The sequence below is a fragment of the Rhinolophus ferrumequinum genome, chromosome 10, assembly GCF_004115265.2.
Source record: "Rhinolophus ferrumequinum isolate MPI-CBG mRhiFer1 chromosome 10, mRhiFer1_v1.p, whole genome shotgun sequence".
Lineage (NCBI taxonomy): Eukaryota > Metazoa > Chordata > Mammalia > Chiroptera > Rhinolophidae > Rhinolophus > Rhinolophus ferrumequinum.
Genome location: NC_046293.1, coordinates 70,678,449 through 70,690,918, shown reverse-complemented (window position 1 = coordinate 70,690,918; position 12,470 = coordinate 70,678,449). Strand labels below are relative to the sequence as shown.

The window sequence follows — 12,470 nt, the reverse complement described above, 5'->3', positions numbered from 1 at the left end:
TCTAATTCTTGGAAATTTTTAAATGTAATTGAATATATTACTTGTTTGACCTGTTGCTTATTTTTTCCTAAAAGAGAATATTTCTATGATACCTATTGTGTTTTAAAAGTTGCATACATATGAAATACGATTTATAAACAGCTAAACATACATAGTGCTCATACAAATAGGACTCTATTCTGTTAAATTTAAAGTTCACATTTTCTTCAGGTTTGCTTTTAAACTATGATACTACTCAATGTCATTGCCAGGTACAAAGTAAACTGCAAGGAAACATGAGTTTGTAACTTTGTTATTGCTTGTGCATAGAAGTAAAGATAATAATATAATGGAGTACAATATTTTTTGTAATGGATTCTTTGCACATATCATTCACTTTGATATCTCTTGCAACTACCCTTTTTACATAACTTTTATAGCTATAGACTTTATTTATTACCTAATGGGTTATTTCCACATTTTCAGGATGCTTGGAATAGTCAAATAGAGAATTCTGGTTTTCAACCTTAGCTATCTTTTCTATGCATCTGTGTGTCCAAAATAAATATAATATTTCAGTATTTTTTGTTAATTGCTGAAGGCAGGTGAGGCTTCTCAAACAGAAACTGTGTCTGAAGAAAACAAAAGCCTTATCTGGACACTGCTGAAACAAGTTCGTCCTGGCATGGACCTGTCCAGGGTGGTTCTGCCTACATTTATCTTGGAACCTCGTTCTTTCCTGGATAAACTTTCAGATTATTACTATCATGCAGATTTCCTATCTGAGTAAGTAGATTCTCATTTCTTAAAATAGAAGGTACCTCATGGTTTTCTAGATTTTTTTCCTAGAGTACTATTTAATGGTTATGGCTTACCAAAATCGGGCCCTACTGAGCTATCCCTCTCTCTTCTCCACCACTCATGCAGTTGACCTTAATAAGAAGCATATTTAATACATTGGTATAATGTTTTCACTTATGAAGTTGAACTGAGATCACAAGCTTGAGGAGGACGGGAATTTTACCCCTCACCCGACAGTACTGCTGTCACAGGCTCCCTGACTGTTTCCTGACCTAACACAGGGACAGGTGGTAGGCATTGTTTGTTCTCCCACCTCAGCCCTTGTTCAGGTCCCATCCTGGGACTTGTGCTTTTGTTTATACTTATCCTCTCTGCATGCTTGTGAGGCACATGCAGCTTACCAGAACCAGAATGCCCTGTCACGTGCTGGCTCTCGGCATAAATCCCCACTTTCATCTTTCTTCCTGCCAGCTGATCCTGGGTACAGTTTGGAAAAAGGCAGGCACAAAGGAGGTAGAGGAGGAACTAACTGTCCACTTCTGTCCCAACAGTTGCTTGGAGAACCAATAAAAGGCAGCAACTTTGTGCATACCTTTCCAAGTTTCAAGCCATCCCCATTTTAGCAGCTGTGGTGTTTTAAGGCACTGTTTTCTAAGACACCACGTTCTGACCCTACGACATGATTTTCAGATGCTGCATCAATATCTGTATTCAGTTTATTAGTTGCATTATTAGTCTATCAGTTACATTAATGAACATTGCAAAAAAAAATCATAACCTGAATCAAAAGACTATTGATAAACTGTGGGAGATTTTTGCAAATTAAATCATATACAAAGTGTTAATCTCCCTGAAATAAAAAGAACTCTTAGAAAGTGAATGAAAATGATCAAAAACCTAATAGAAAAAGGAGGATAAGACCAGTTTAACATTGAAAAAATAGAAACAGTCCTTAAACATGTAAACATCACACAAAATAAGAAAAATGCAGGTTCAAACTATAGTAAGATACTGTTTTTCATCCATCACGTTAACCAAAAGTCCAAAAACTTTCATACCCCAGTTCGGCCTATGTCTTATTATAGCTCTTTCTTTTATCTGTCTAGAAATTCATTTCTTTCAGAGTGTATGAATCACAGTAAGACCTTCTTAAGATATGCCCACTTTCCCAAATTGAAAAGATGCGCTTTTCTGGGAACACACACTATTTTATTGCCAAGGCTGTGTGCAACAGGCACTCATACTCTGCTGCTGGGCGATACAAACTACCACAGCACTTTTGGAAGGAATCTGTCAGTATTTCCAGAATTACAGATGCATTCAATCCTTTGATCCAGTAATCCTGCTTCTGGGAATAATCCCTACAGACATGGTTCCACATATACAAAATGACATATATACAAGGTTGTTGCAGCAGGGTTTGTTATAGTATAAAATTAGATAACTCAAGTATCCAGCCCCAGTTGACTGGTTAAATCATGTATATTTAACATAGGGAGAACTCTGTAAGTTGATATGCAGGGACGCTCAGGAGTATGTGTGTGTGTGAACCAAGCCAGGCACAGAAGAATGTGTATAGTTTGCTACCTTCTTTTTAAAGAAAGACTACATATTTGTATTCTTTATGCATAAAGAAAATTGTTTATTAAAAAAAGGAAGTTAAAAAATATTGCCTATAGAACCTAACAGTATGGAGAGATGGGGCAATACAGGACATGTGTACTGTTTTATTGCTTTATACTTTTTTATATTGCTCTGAGTTTTTAACTATATAGTCTATATATTTGTAAAATTTAAAATAAAATATCATAGTAAGAGAATTTAAACCGGAGAGGAAGAGAACAGTCAGAGGGTGTTATTGCCGAAAAGTGCAGCCTTCCAACTTGGCATAGTTGTCAGTAAGCCTAGGCCTAGCCTCCTCCATCTTACACGTCATCTTCAGAATTCACCGCACTGGACCATCAGACATGCTTCAGGAGTGTAATAGTTAAATTGTATAATAAAATAGATAAATAATCAATAAACAGATCAACTAACTTTGCAGTAAAATTCACTTCTGATGTACACAATCAGTGTTTTACCATGTTTATGTCAACAGCAAAAGGGCAAAGAGGCAGCTGAGTCATGGCTTCTAAAAATTTCTTCTTTAAAATGAAAATTATTTTTTGATTACCCATTATGTTGGTAGTTTGTTCACTCTGGAAAATCATTTTAAAGCACATAGGGGAGGTTAAAGGCTAAAAATGGGTTAAAACCTTTTGATTGGTTTAAATTTTTTTAAAACTTCAGTATTTGTGGTTTGAAACATCTGTGTTGTGTACAAGGGGCAGAAAAGGCATCTAGTCCTATACACTTAGGGAGGCCATCTGTGCAGTAGAGGCTAACGTGATCCTGGTGTCCTCCCTCCGTGTGCTACAGCACTCACCAGTTACCATTCATCTCCTGTAATTAACAACCAAAACGAGACTAAATCAAGTGCACATGGTCCTTCTCTCTCTGACATACGGGCTGAAGACCTCTAACAAAGTTGTTAATGAGCCTCTCGGCCACTGCCCCTTATTGCAAATGCTAGGCATCAAACAGTGCATGAATCTCAAAGTCTGTTTATTTTTTTCAATCACAATTTCTCAGAGAACCCCTAGCAACATCTAGGTTTCTCCAGAGCCCCAGTCATGCATTAAATCTTAGTTCAGAGAGTTTTCAAAAACTGCTTGAGCAAAGACCTGGGCAGCACATCAAAGAATAGTAAAAACAGGGAGAAAAGTAACCAGATTTTGAAAAATGATTCTTACGAACTGATGTACGTGTTTGTTTTTGCCATCTATTTTAAAGATGTTTCCCAATCATATCTCATATTCAGTTGTTGACTTGATAAATATGAGGGAGAATTTGTGATAGATTCTATAAAGTTTTTGTGTTTACCATTTTGTTTTTTAGGGCTGCTCTTGAAGAAAATCCTTATTTTCGTTTGAAGAAAGTAGTGAAATGGTATTTGTCAGGATTCTATAAAAAGCCAAAGGTAATTTTTGTATTTTACTTTCTTTAGCCTTATATGAGTTCTGTATTTTTATGTTATATTTATTTATTAATAATTGCATTTGCACGGTATTTTTGAATTAGCAAAATGGCAAAATACTTGATAATTTAGACCTGTATTATGATTAAAGTCATTTAACTTTTTTTCATGTCACTACTGTGAAATTTTATTAGGATAAGCTCCCAGGTGATACAGCTAAACCCATCTTGACTGGTTTGAACTGTTTTGAATCTTCCACATTTGTAATTTGAAACTTGTGTTTTTCACTAGGGATTGAAGAAACCTTATAATCCTATACTTGGTGAGACTTTCCGTTGTTTGTGGATTCATCCCAGAACAAACAGCAAAACTTTTTATATTGCTGAACAGGTATTAGAAATGCGTGTTACTGAAACAAAACTGAATCAGAAGTTATTGGGATATTTTCATAGAAAATATTAACTCAGTAAACTCACTGTTGATTAACCTTTACTTTGGAATATTTGGTAAGCATTTTGCCTTTTAGTATTGAGTAATACTGAATGCCGTCCTCATAAGGATTCCTATGAAAGTCATGGAATCCTGTGCCCGTGCCCCCGCCCCACCTTTTTTGCCAAGTTCTTCAGTGTTTCTCCCCAGTTACTAAATCAGATTCACATCCATTTGTCTGGTATCCAAGGTCCTCCATATCTTTTAAATTTACCTCAAATTACATGTCTTTCTGAGCCTTCCACTGCAGTTAAACCTCTGCATTCACAGTTAGGTGACCTGACACTGTGCTGCTTTGCCTCAGTATGTTTAAATTTAATTCTCCCACCCCAGTGTTTCTTCTCAGCAATTCTTCATTTAAACAAACCCTGACCTGCTTATCTTTCATGATCCAGATGACTAGTGATGTTTTACTTCTCAAACTTCTGTATTATTTTTTGTGATTACGTATTAAGCTGTTATTTTAACACTTGTATTAACTTTTTACAAAACATTTATTTCCGCAATTGAATTGTTAGCCCTTTGAAGGTATACCTTCCCCATAATACATCTCTTTTTATTGTACACATAGTAGGCAGTCATAAAATATTTCTTAGTTTTAATATTTTATTAATTTAAACTTTTATACATCTGTATTCATATTAATCTTCCCCCACCTCATCCTAACAAACCTGAAGAATATGACATTTTCTCTCCATAACAATGGATCCTTATTATAATAATTCTCGCTGGGAGTGTAAGGAGGATGAGTAGACCATGAGGCATTTGAAAAATCTTCCTTTTCTTTAGAGATTTGAATATCATTCTCAGATTCAAACCACTTATTTGTATTAATTTTTTTCAATTAGTGATTGTAACACCTTGCATTTTACTTTGTTACAATGCTTCACTAAATTGAGATGCTTGAGGAAGAGTGTAATTTTAGCTTTGTGTCATTTCAGAAAACACAAGATGTATTTATAATGTTCGATTATTAAAATAACATGTTTGTCAAAGCTTTTATTAGTTTCCTACAGCCTATTCAGTAATCTATATGAAGAATAGCCACTGTGTTAGTTATATTTATAACAAAGTACTGCCAAAACTGAATTACTTAAAACAACCTTTATTATCTGATATGAGGTTCGGGAATCTGGAAGCTCCTTAGCTGGGTGGTTCTGGCACAGGATCTCTCAGGAGGTTGTGGTCAAGATGTCAGACAGTTTTGCAATCCTCTGAAGGCTTAACTGGGCTGGAAGATTCTACTTCCAAGCTATTTGACAATGGGACTTAGTTCCTCACCACTTGGGCCTCTGCATAGGATTGTTCACAATGTGGAAGCTGGCTTCTTAGAGCTAATAATCTGAGAGAGAGAGGGAGGGAAAAAAGGAGGGAGGGAGGGAGGGACTGAGACTGCATTATAACCTAATTTCAGAAGTGACATACTATCACTTCCACATAAACCAGATTTGATACAGTGTAAGAGGAGCCCACCTCATGGTGTGAATACCAGAAGGTGAGTTTCCTGAGGAGACATCTTGGAGGCTGATTACTACAATCATCAGTATTTGATTTTACTACTTACCAAATGTTTCTTCTTATTCATTAATAGAGTATGTTTTTAAGAAGTGAACTTTTGATACTAGCACAATGATATGCTAATTGTATTCTATGTTTTTTCTTCTGTTTAATAGGTGTCTCATCACCCACCAATATCTGCCTTTTATGTTAGTAACCGAAAGGATGGATTTTGCCTTAGTGGTAGTATCCTGGCTAAGTCCAAGTTCTATGGTGAGTTTCCCCTTGTCTCAGTTGGCTCCCTTTTCTGGGAGGAAGTATTTTCTAGTGAGTTTTTATTTAGACAGTGTCTTTGGCTGTTTTCAGTAAGGAATTTGTATGTCATTTTAAGTATCATTTTTACTTGGATAATAGCCTTTTATAGTGTCTTTACCCATTTATAAATAACACACCATTAAAAGGTTTTGTTAAGTATAAGGGGATATAGAGAAATACGGGTACAGTAGGAAACTTAATCTAAAAACTATGACAGTCGAAACAAATGGCCAAAGTTATACACCACTGGGGTGGGAGAATTAAATGCTTTTATTTGGATTTTAAAATTAAATTTTAAATGGAGAAAAAATCAAATTAAATTTCAACTGAAGAATTTTAATCTTGGGAGAAAAATAATTACGGTAAAATAGGAAAAATAAAATGTGTCAACAGAAATCTAAAGTTTGGTTACCTGAGAGGGCAGAGAACCATAGATAAGTCTGTGACAGGAAAATCTGATAGTTTTTGATCCAGGAACATGATATATGCCTTTATTGTTTTTCAAGATGTCTTTTATTTCCCTTAATGTTAATTTTGTTTGGGTTTTATTTTTGTTTTTGTATTTTTTTGGCCTAGTTTCATGTTTTGTTTGTTTCCGAGTGTGATTGTTTTCTTCTGAAGGTTACATATATTTAGGTTATTCCCTCCCTACTACACCTTCCATCCCTCCACACTCTAACTATAGTGTAAATGGCTTAAGACCATGGAGAACACTAACAGCCACCTTACCCTAATTGATATTTCTAGAACTTTACAATGGACAATTGCAGAATATACATTATTTTTCAGATATATGTATGGTGTTTTCACTGGTATAGAGCATGTGTTTGACCATAAAACAACTCTCCATAAATTTCAAGACTGAAAATCATCAAGTATATTGTTCTGCAACCTCAATGAAATAGAATTAAAAATAAACATAAGATACCAAGATAAATTCCAAATATTTGGAAATTAAACTTCACACTTCTAAGTAATTCATAGGCCAAAGTAGAAATCACAAGAGAAATTAGAAAATATTTTAAACTAAATGATAATGAAAATGTAACATATCAAAAGGTGTGGCATGCAGCAAAAGCAGTGCTTAGAAGAAATTTATGATTTTAAATTAGAAAAGGAGAAAGATCTAAATCAGTGATCTGACTTTATACCCTATGAAATTAGAAAAGGCTAAATAAAGTCAAAGAAAATAAAGTAAATAATAAGAGCAGATATCAGTGTAGAAAGTGGACAAACAATACAGAAAATCAGAGAATCCAGGAGTTGATTGTAGACTGATGAAGAGAATACACATCTGGAATAGGTATCATTACTGATCCTACAGACCCTGAAAGGATGATAAGGAAATATTATAGACTATTTTATGCCAATAAATTTGACAGCTTAAATTGTAATGAAAAACACAAATTGCCAAAACTGACCCAAGAAGAAATACAAAAATTTAATAGGCTTAAATCAGTGAAAGAAATTGAATTACTAATTAAAAATTTTCCTTCAAAGATACACTCCAGGCCCAGATGTCTTGAGATCTTCTAAACATTTAAGGAAGAAGTAATACCAATTTTATACAACTTCTTACAGAAAATAGAAAAGGAGGATACACTTCTCAACTTATTTTATAAGGCCAGCATTACCCTAAGCCCAAAAACTAGACATTACAAGAAAACAGCAAATCAATCTCTCTTGAAGAAAAATCTTTAAAAAATTTAGTAACAAATCAATATATATAAAGGGTAATACACGTAAAAGGATATAATAAAAGTGTAAGTATCATGATCGTTATATTAAAAGGACAATATATCATGATCAAGTGGGGTTTATCTCAGGAATATAGGGTTGGTATATCATCTGAAAATCAACCAATGTGTAATTTATATTAATAGAATGAAGGAAAACTGTATCATTTTAAGAGATGTGGGAGAAGGATTTTACAAAATTCAACACCCATTCACAATAAAAGCTCTTGACAAATTAGGACTAGATTAAAGGTATTTATGAAAAATATATAGCCAACTTCATACTCCTAAGGTGGAAATTGAATAATTTTTCCTAAAATCAGGAGCAAGGCAAGAATGTTCATTCCCACTACTTCTGTATTAAATTGTATTAGAGGTCCTAGCCAGTGCAGTAAGCAAGTTAAAAAGCAGATTAGCAAGAAGTTAAACCATATACATACTGAATTTATATAGAAAATTTTTTAAAATATGCCAAAAAACTACTTAGAACTAGTAAGTAAATTTAGTAAGGTTGCCAGATTCAAGGTCAAAATACAAAAATCAATTTTATTTCTATATGCTAGAAATGAACACTTGCAGAGTGAAATTTTAAAAAATAACTTTGATTCTAATAGTGTCTGGAAAATAAAATATTTAGCAATAAATTTAATGAACGATATATGAGTACACTGAAAACTACAAAACGTTGAGGAAAATTAAAGAAGACCAATGGAAAACTACACTATGTTCATATATTAGATTTCTTAATATTGTTAAAATAGTCTGAAATGTGAACACAACGGGATGGATGAATCTAAAACACATTTTGCGAAGTGAAAGAAGTCAAACACAAACTACATATTTTATGATGCCATCTATACAAAGCTCTAGAATAGATAAAACTACAGTGATTGAAACCAGATCAGTGGTTTCCTGGGGCTGGGGGACAGCATTGACTTCCAAGGAGTGAAGAGAAACTTTTTGGGATGATGGGAAATTTTGCATCTTGATTGTGATGGTGGTAGTTACGTGACTATATACAATTGCCAAGACTATCAAAATACACACTTAGAATAGGTCACTTATATGTAAATTATACTTCAGTAAAACTCGTGATGGGGGAATGAAAAGTACTCATGGGAGAAAAGCTAGAAGAAAATACCATGAAATTTTATCATTGATTGCCAGGGTAATAGGTTATGCATATTTTTATTTGTCTAAAGTATCTATAGTATTATACTAGGTATAAGTACCTAAAGCTTGGGCCTTAACTAAATAATGTGACTGATGGTGGATAAGAAATAATGTTTTTATTCAAAAATGGGCAAATTAAGCTATACAGTGAAACTGTCAGTGTTTTATTGCATGCACTACATGTTTAAGATTTTTCTTGAGAGCCTCATGTAAAATAACATAATAATGTAACTATACTTTTAAAAGTACTCATAAGAATGGGAATATGGATCAAATGTGTTTTGGATATAAAATAACAAACACATGTTTGGGCACATTAAGACTGAGACATTTTTAAGACATTCCACTGTAGATATGTGGTAGGTGTCCTAAATATACGTGTACCTTGCTCGTTTTGAATTGGTTGAATTCATTTTGTAAAATTTAGTGAACTATTTATTTTAGGAAACTCATTATCTGCAATATTAGAAGGAGAAGCACGATTGACTTTCTTGAATAGAGGTGAAGATTATGTAATGACAATGCCATATGCTCATTGTAAAGGTAAATGTTTTTCATACTTGAGTTAGATATTTCTTAAACCTTTTAAATAAATGAATACTCGTATGTGGCTGTAAATTGTTATGTTTTGAGAATGATAGGAGTCAGCCTTTTGATTGACAGTGTCCTTGGTTTACAGATACTCAGATCATTGCTACCATCTTCTGAATATTTCTGTGGTGAATTAATTGAGCAACAATGGACTTTTTGTGACGCATACTTTAGTTGAAAGAGGCAGATTATAATAATGGAATTTCATTTGCCTTAAGGGCAAGTTTTAAAATTTGATGAAACTGCCTATTATTTCAGAATCCTTAAAAGTGATTTTTATCTTCTTGCACCACCACCCTTTTTAAATTTCTAATTTACTGCTTTTCATTGTACCAAGTTCTTTAAAAAACTTTTTCATCCTCATTTGGCAACTTCTTAAAATTTAATGTATTATGCTTTTTTATCCCTATTATTTAGGATATAGGTAAAGATATTAAATAATAACTATCGTTTACAACAGTCCAGACCTCCCAACTATTCTGTATGCTTTACAATTTATAAACCCAGTCATTCCAGCAGCCCTGTACAGTAGGCAATATAGTAGCCCTCTTTTATGGAAAAGGAAAAGGAGGTACGATGAGGTTAATATGCCCCACATTGCACCGCTAGGATGTGGCAGCGCCAAGATCTCTGCCATCTGCACTGCTGTGCTACAGAGCATCAGCTGAAACACTCAGGTTGCTCATTGTCTGTACCTTCCTTTCCAACCCATTTCTTAAAAATAACTTTTTTTGGTAATCATCCTTTATTTTAGGAACAGAAATATAGTATGACCTCATTTCACAGATGAGAAAACTGGGGTTAAGAATCTTATCCAAGGCTAAACCAGCTAGTCGGTAAGGATGCTTAGACTAATCTCCGGGCTCGTTGACTCCTATTTACTGTACCATGAACCTACCTAGTATGGAGTACAAGCGTGGCCAACTTGTGGCTTGAGGCTCGATAATCTTAGAGTTTCACATGTGGTTCTAGAAATAAGCATGACGTTAAATACCTGAAATTAGGAATTGATAAGAAATATATTTTAAAATTTTATATCACTTGAAGTAAATAAAATATTTCATGTAGATACCCAGTACCATACCCAACTATCAACAGGGGAAAATTTTTTCATAGCGTTGTTTTTATTGCATGGAAAAAAAGAAGTGATTATAACCCCTTATAAATGAGCATAGGAAATGATTATTTTCTACCCTGTGTATTTTCTAGGATGTGTTCCCCAAATCACTAGTCTCACAAATTGTTTTACAAAATAAGAGTTCCATGGCCAAATAAATATGAGAAACATTGCATAGTTGTTCCCCAACAAATTAACATTGTGTATTTGTATATTAAGGCTGTCTTAACAGCTTATTCCAACAACAGATATGCACAATTTTTGTTAAACTTTGTTAAACTCAGAATTTCCCCAGCTTTTAGTTACAGAACCTATTTGGGGGTATTTTTGTTTGTCTTATACAGTTGATTCTCCTTATTTGCAGTAGTTCTGTTCTATAAATTAACCACGAACACTGAATGAAATAATATTGAACCACTGCTCCTAGGGGAAACACTTCTGTGAGCCTCTTGTCTCATTTTTATCAACCAATCAATACATAACCTTGTTTCTGTTTAAAGACACTTTAATATATGCTGTTGACTCATTAAAATTGAACTAACAGCCCACAGTACTATATATGCATGTCAGAACCAAGCTTTCGCACACATATTTTCTCCGTAAGGTACATCACAACCTTCTGTGCTTAGGAAACTAGACAGCATGTCAGTATTACATTTGGGGCCATTTTAAACAGTAAAGTCATGAACAAAAAGCACAAAACTGTGGCACTAACTATACGGCAAAAAAAGACACCTATTTCCCTACCACCTGAGAGCTGAAACAAGAAAGCAGAGTGTCACCCTGTTCCACCGCAGCTGGGAATGTGCACATTGAACAACTCAAAATTTTCGCCACTCTGCCCATGTCCGTGATTGACTGCTGAAGTGCTGTAGGTATTGGTTTAGGGATTACTAATATAGTGAGTAGGTGAATTTACAAATATGGAATCTGCAGATAATGTGGATCAACTCTTATCTACTTAAATCCTACGGAACCAACTTTATGTGTTTAATTACAGATTATTATTGAGTGGGACAGAATACCTTTTCCTTGTTAGTTTCTCCTAGAACAAATTTAGATTAAAGATGCTTGTTATTAACCATTGTCTATCTCTTCAGCCTTTTATCAAAGTTGTGTTTTCCTTTAGGAATTCTTTATGGCACAATGACACTGGAGCTTGGTGGAACAGTCAATATTACATGTCAAAAAACTGGATACAGTGCAATACTTGAATTCAAACTAAAGGTTAGTAGAGAATCATAGGAGGTATCACCTAATAGGAATTTTCACCTAACAAAGAGTACAGTTTAGTTCCTAATTAAAGACTAAAGATAAGAACACAGAATTCACGAAAGGGCAGCCTTGGAAGCTCCAAATCAACACAAAGCCATCATTTTTTTAATTTTTAATTAATAAAATGATTAGTGTTATATATGAGATGAGATTTTAAAAGATACTGGATAGAAATTTTTCAGTAAATCAAAGCATTGCTTTACAAAATTCCAGAAAGTGTGTATCAGCTTGAGCTATATCTGTGAGCACTCTGACAGAGTTGTGTTAGTTACTGTTTCTGCCTAAGAATTTACTCCCAAACTCACAAGCTTAAACACAACCATGTTCCGATCCTTAAGGGTTCTGTGGGTCAGGAATTTGGGCAGGGCACATGAAGGTGACTTGTCTCTGCTGTGTAATGTCTGGGGCCTCAGGAAGACTTGCAGGCTACGAGGACAGAAGGCTCATCCGTTACATGTCTCACGCCTGGCTGGGATGACTG

The 12,470-nt window shown here is 34.3% G+C and overlaps 1 protein-coding gene across 8 annotated transcripts in view; it reads left to right on the top strand.

Moving 5' to 3' along the window:
• Window positions 1-12,470, top strand: part of OSBPL8 (oxysterol binding protein like 8) — a 154,568-nt gene that overhangs the window by 124,197 nt on the left and 17,901 nt on the right. For all 8 annotated transcript variants that reach the window (XM_033116574.1, XM_033116575.1, XM_033116576.1 and 5 more), the window contains 6 exons: window positions 581-765; window positions 3,718-3,799; window positions 4,088-4,186; window positions 5,959-6,055; window positions 9,451-9,549; window positions 11,844-11,941. In XM_033116574.1, the coding sequence (XP_032972465.1) occupies window positions 581-765; window positions 3,718-3,799; window positions 4,088-4,186; window positions 5,959-6,055; window positions 9,451-9,549; window positions 11,844-11,941 (660 nt within the window). The remainder of the gene's footprint in view (window positions 1-580; window positions 766-3,717; window positions 3,800-4,087; window positions 4,187-5,958; window positions 6,056-9,450; window positions 9,550-11,843; window positions 11,942-12,470) is intronic.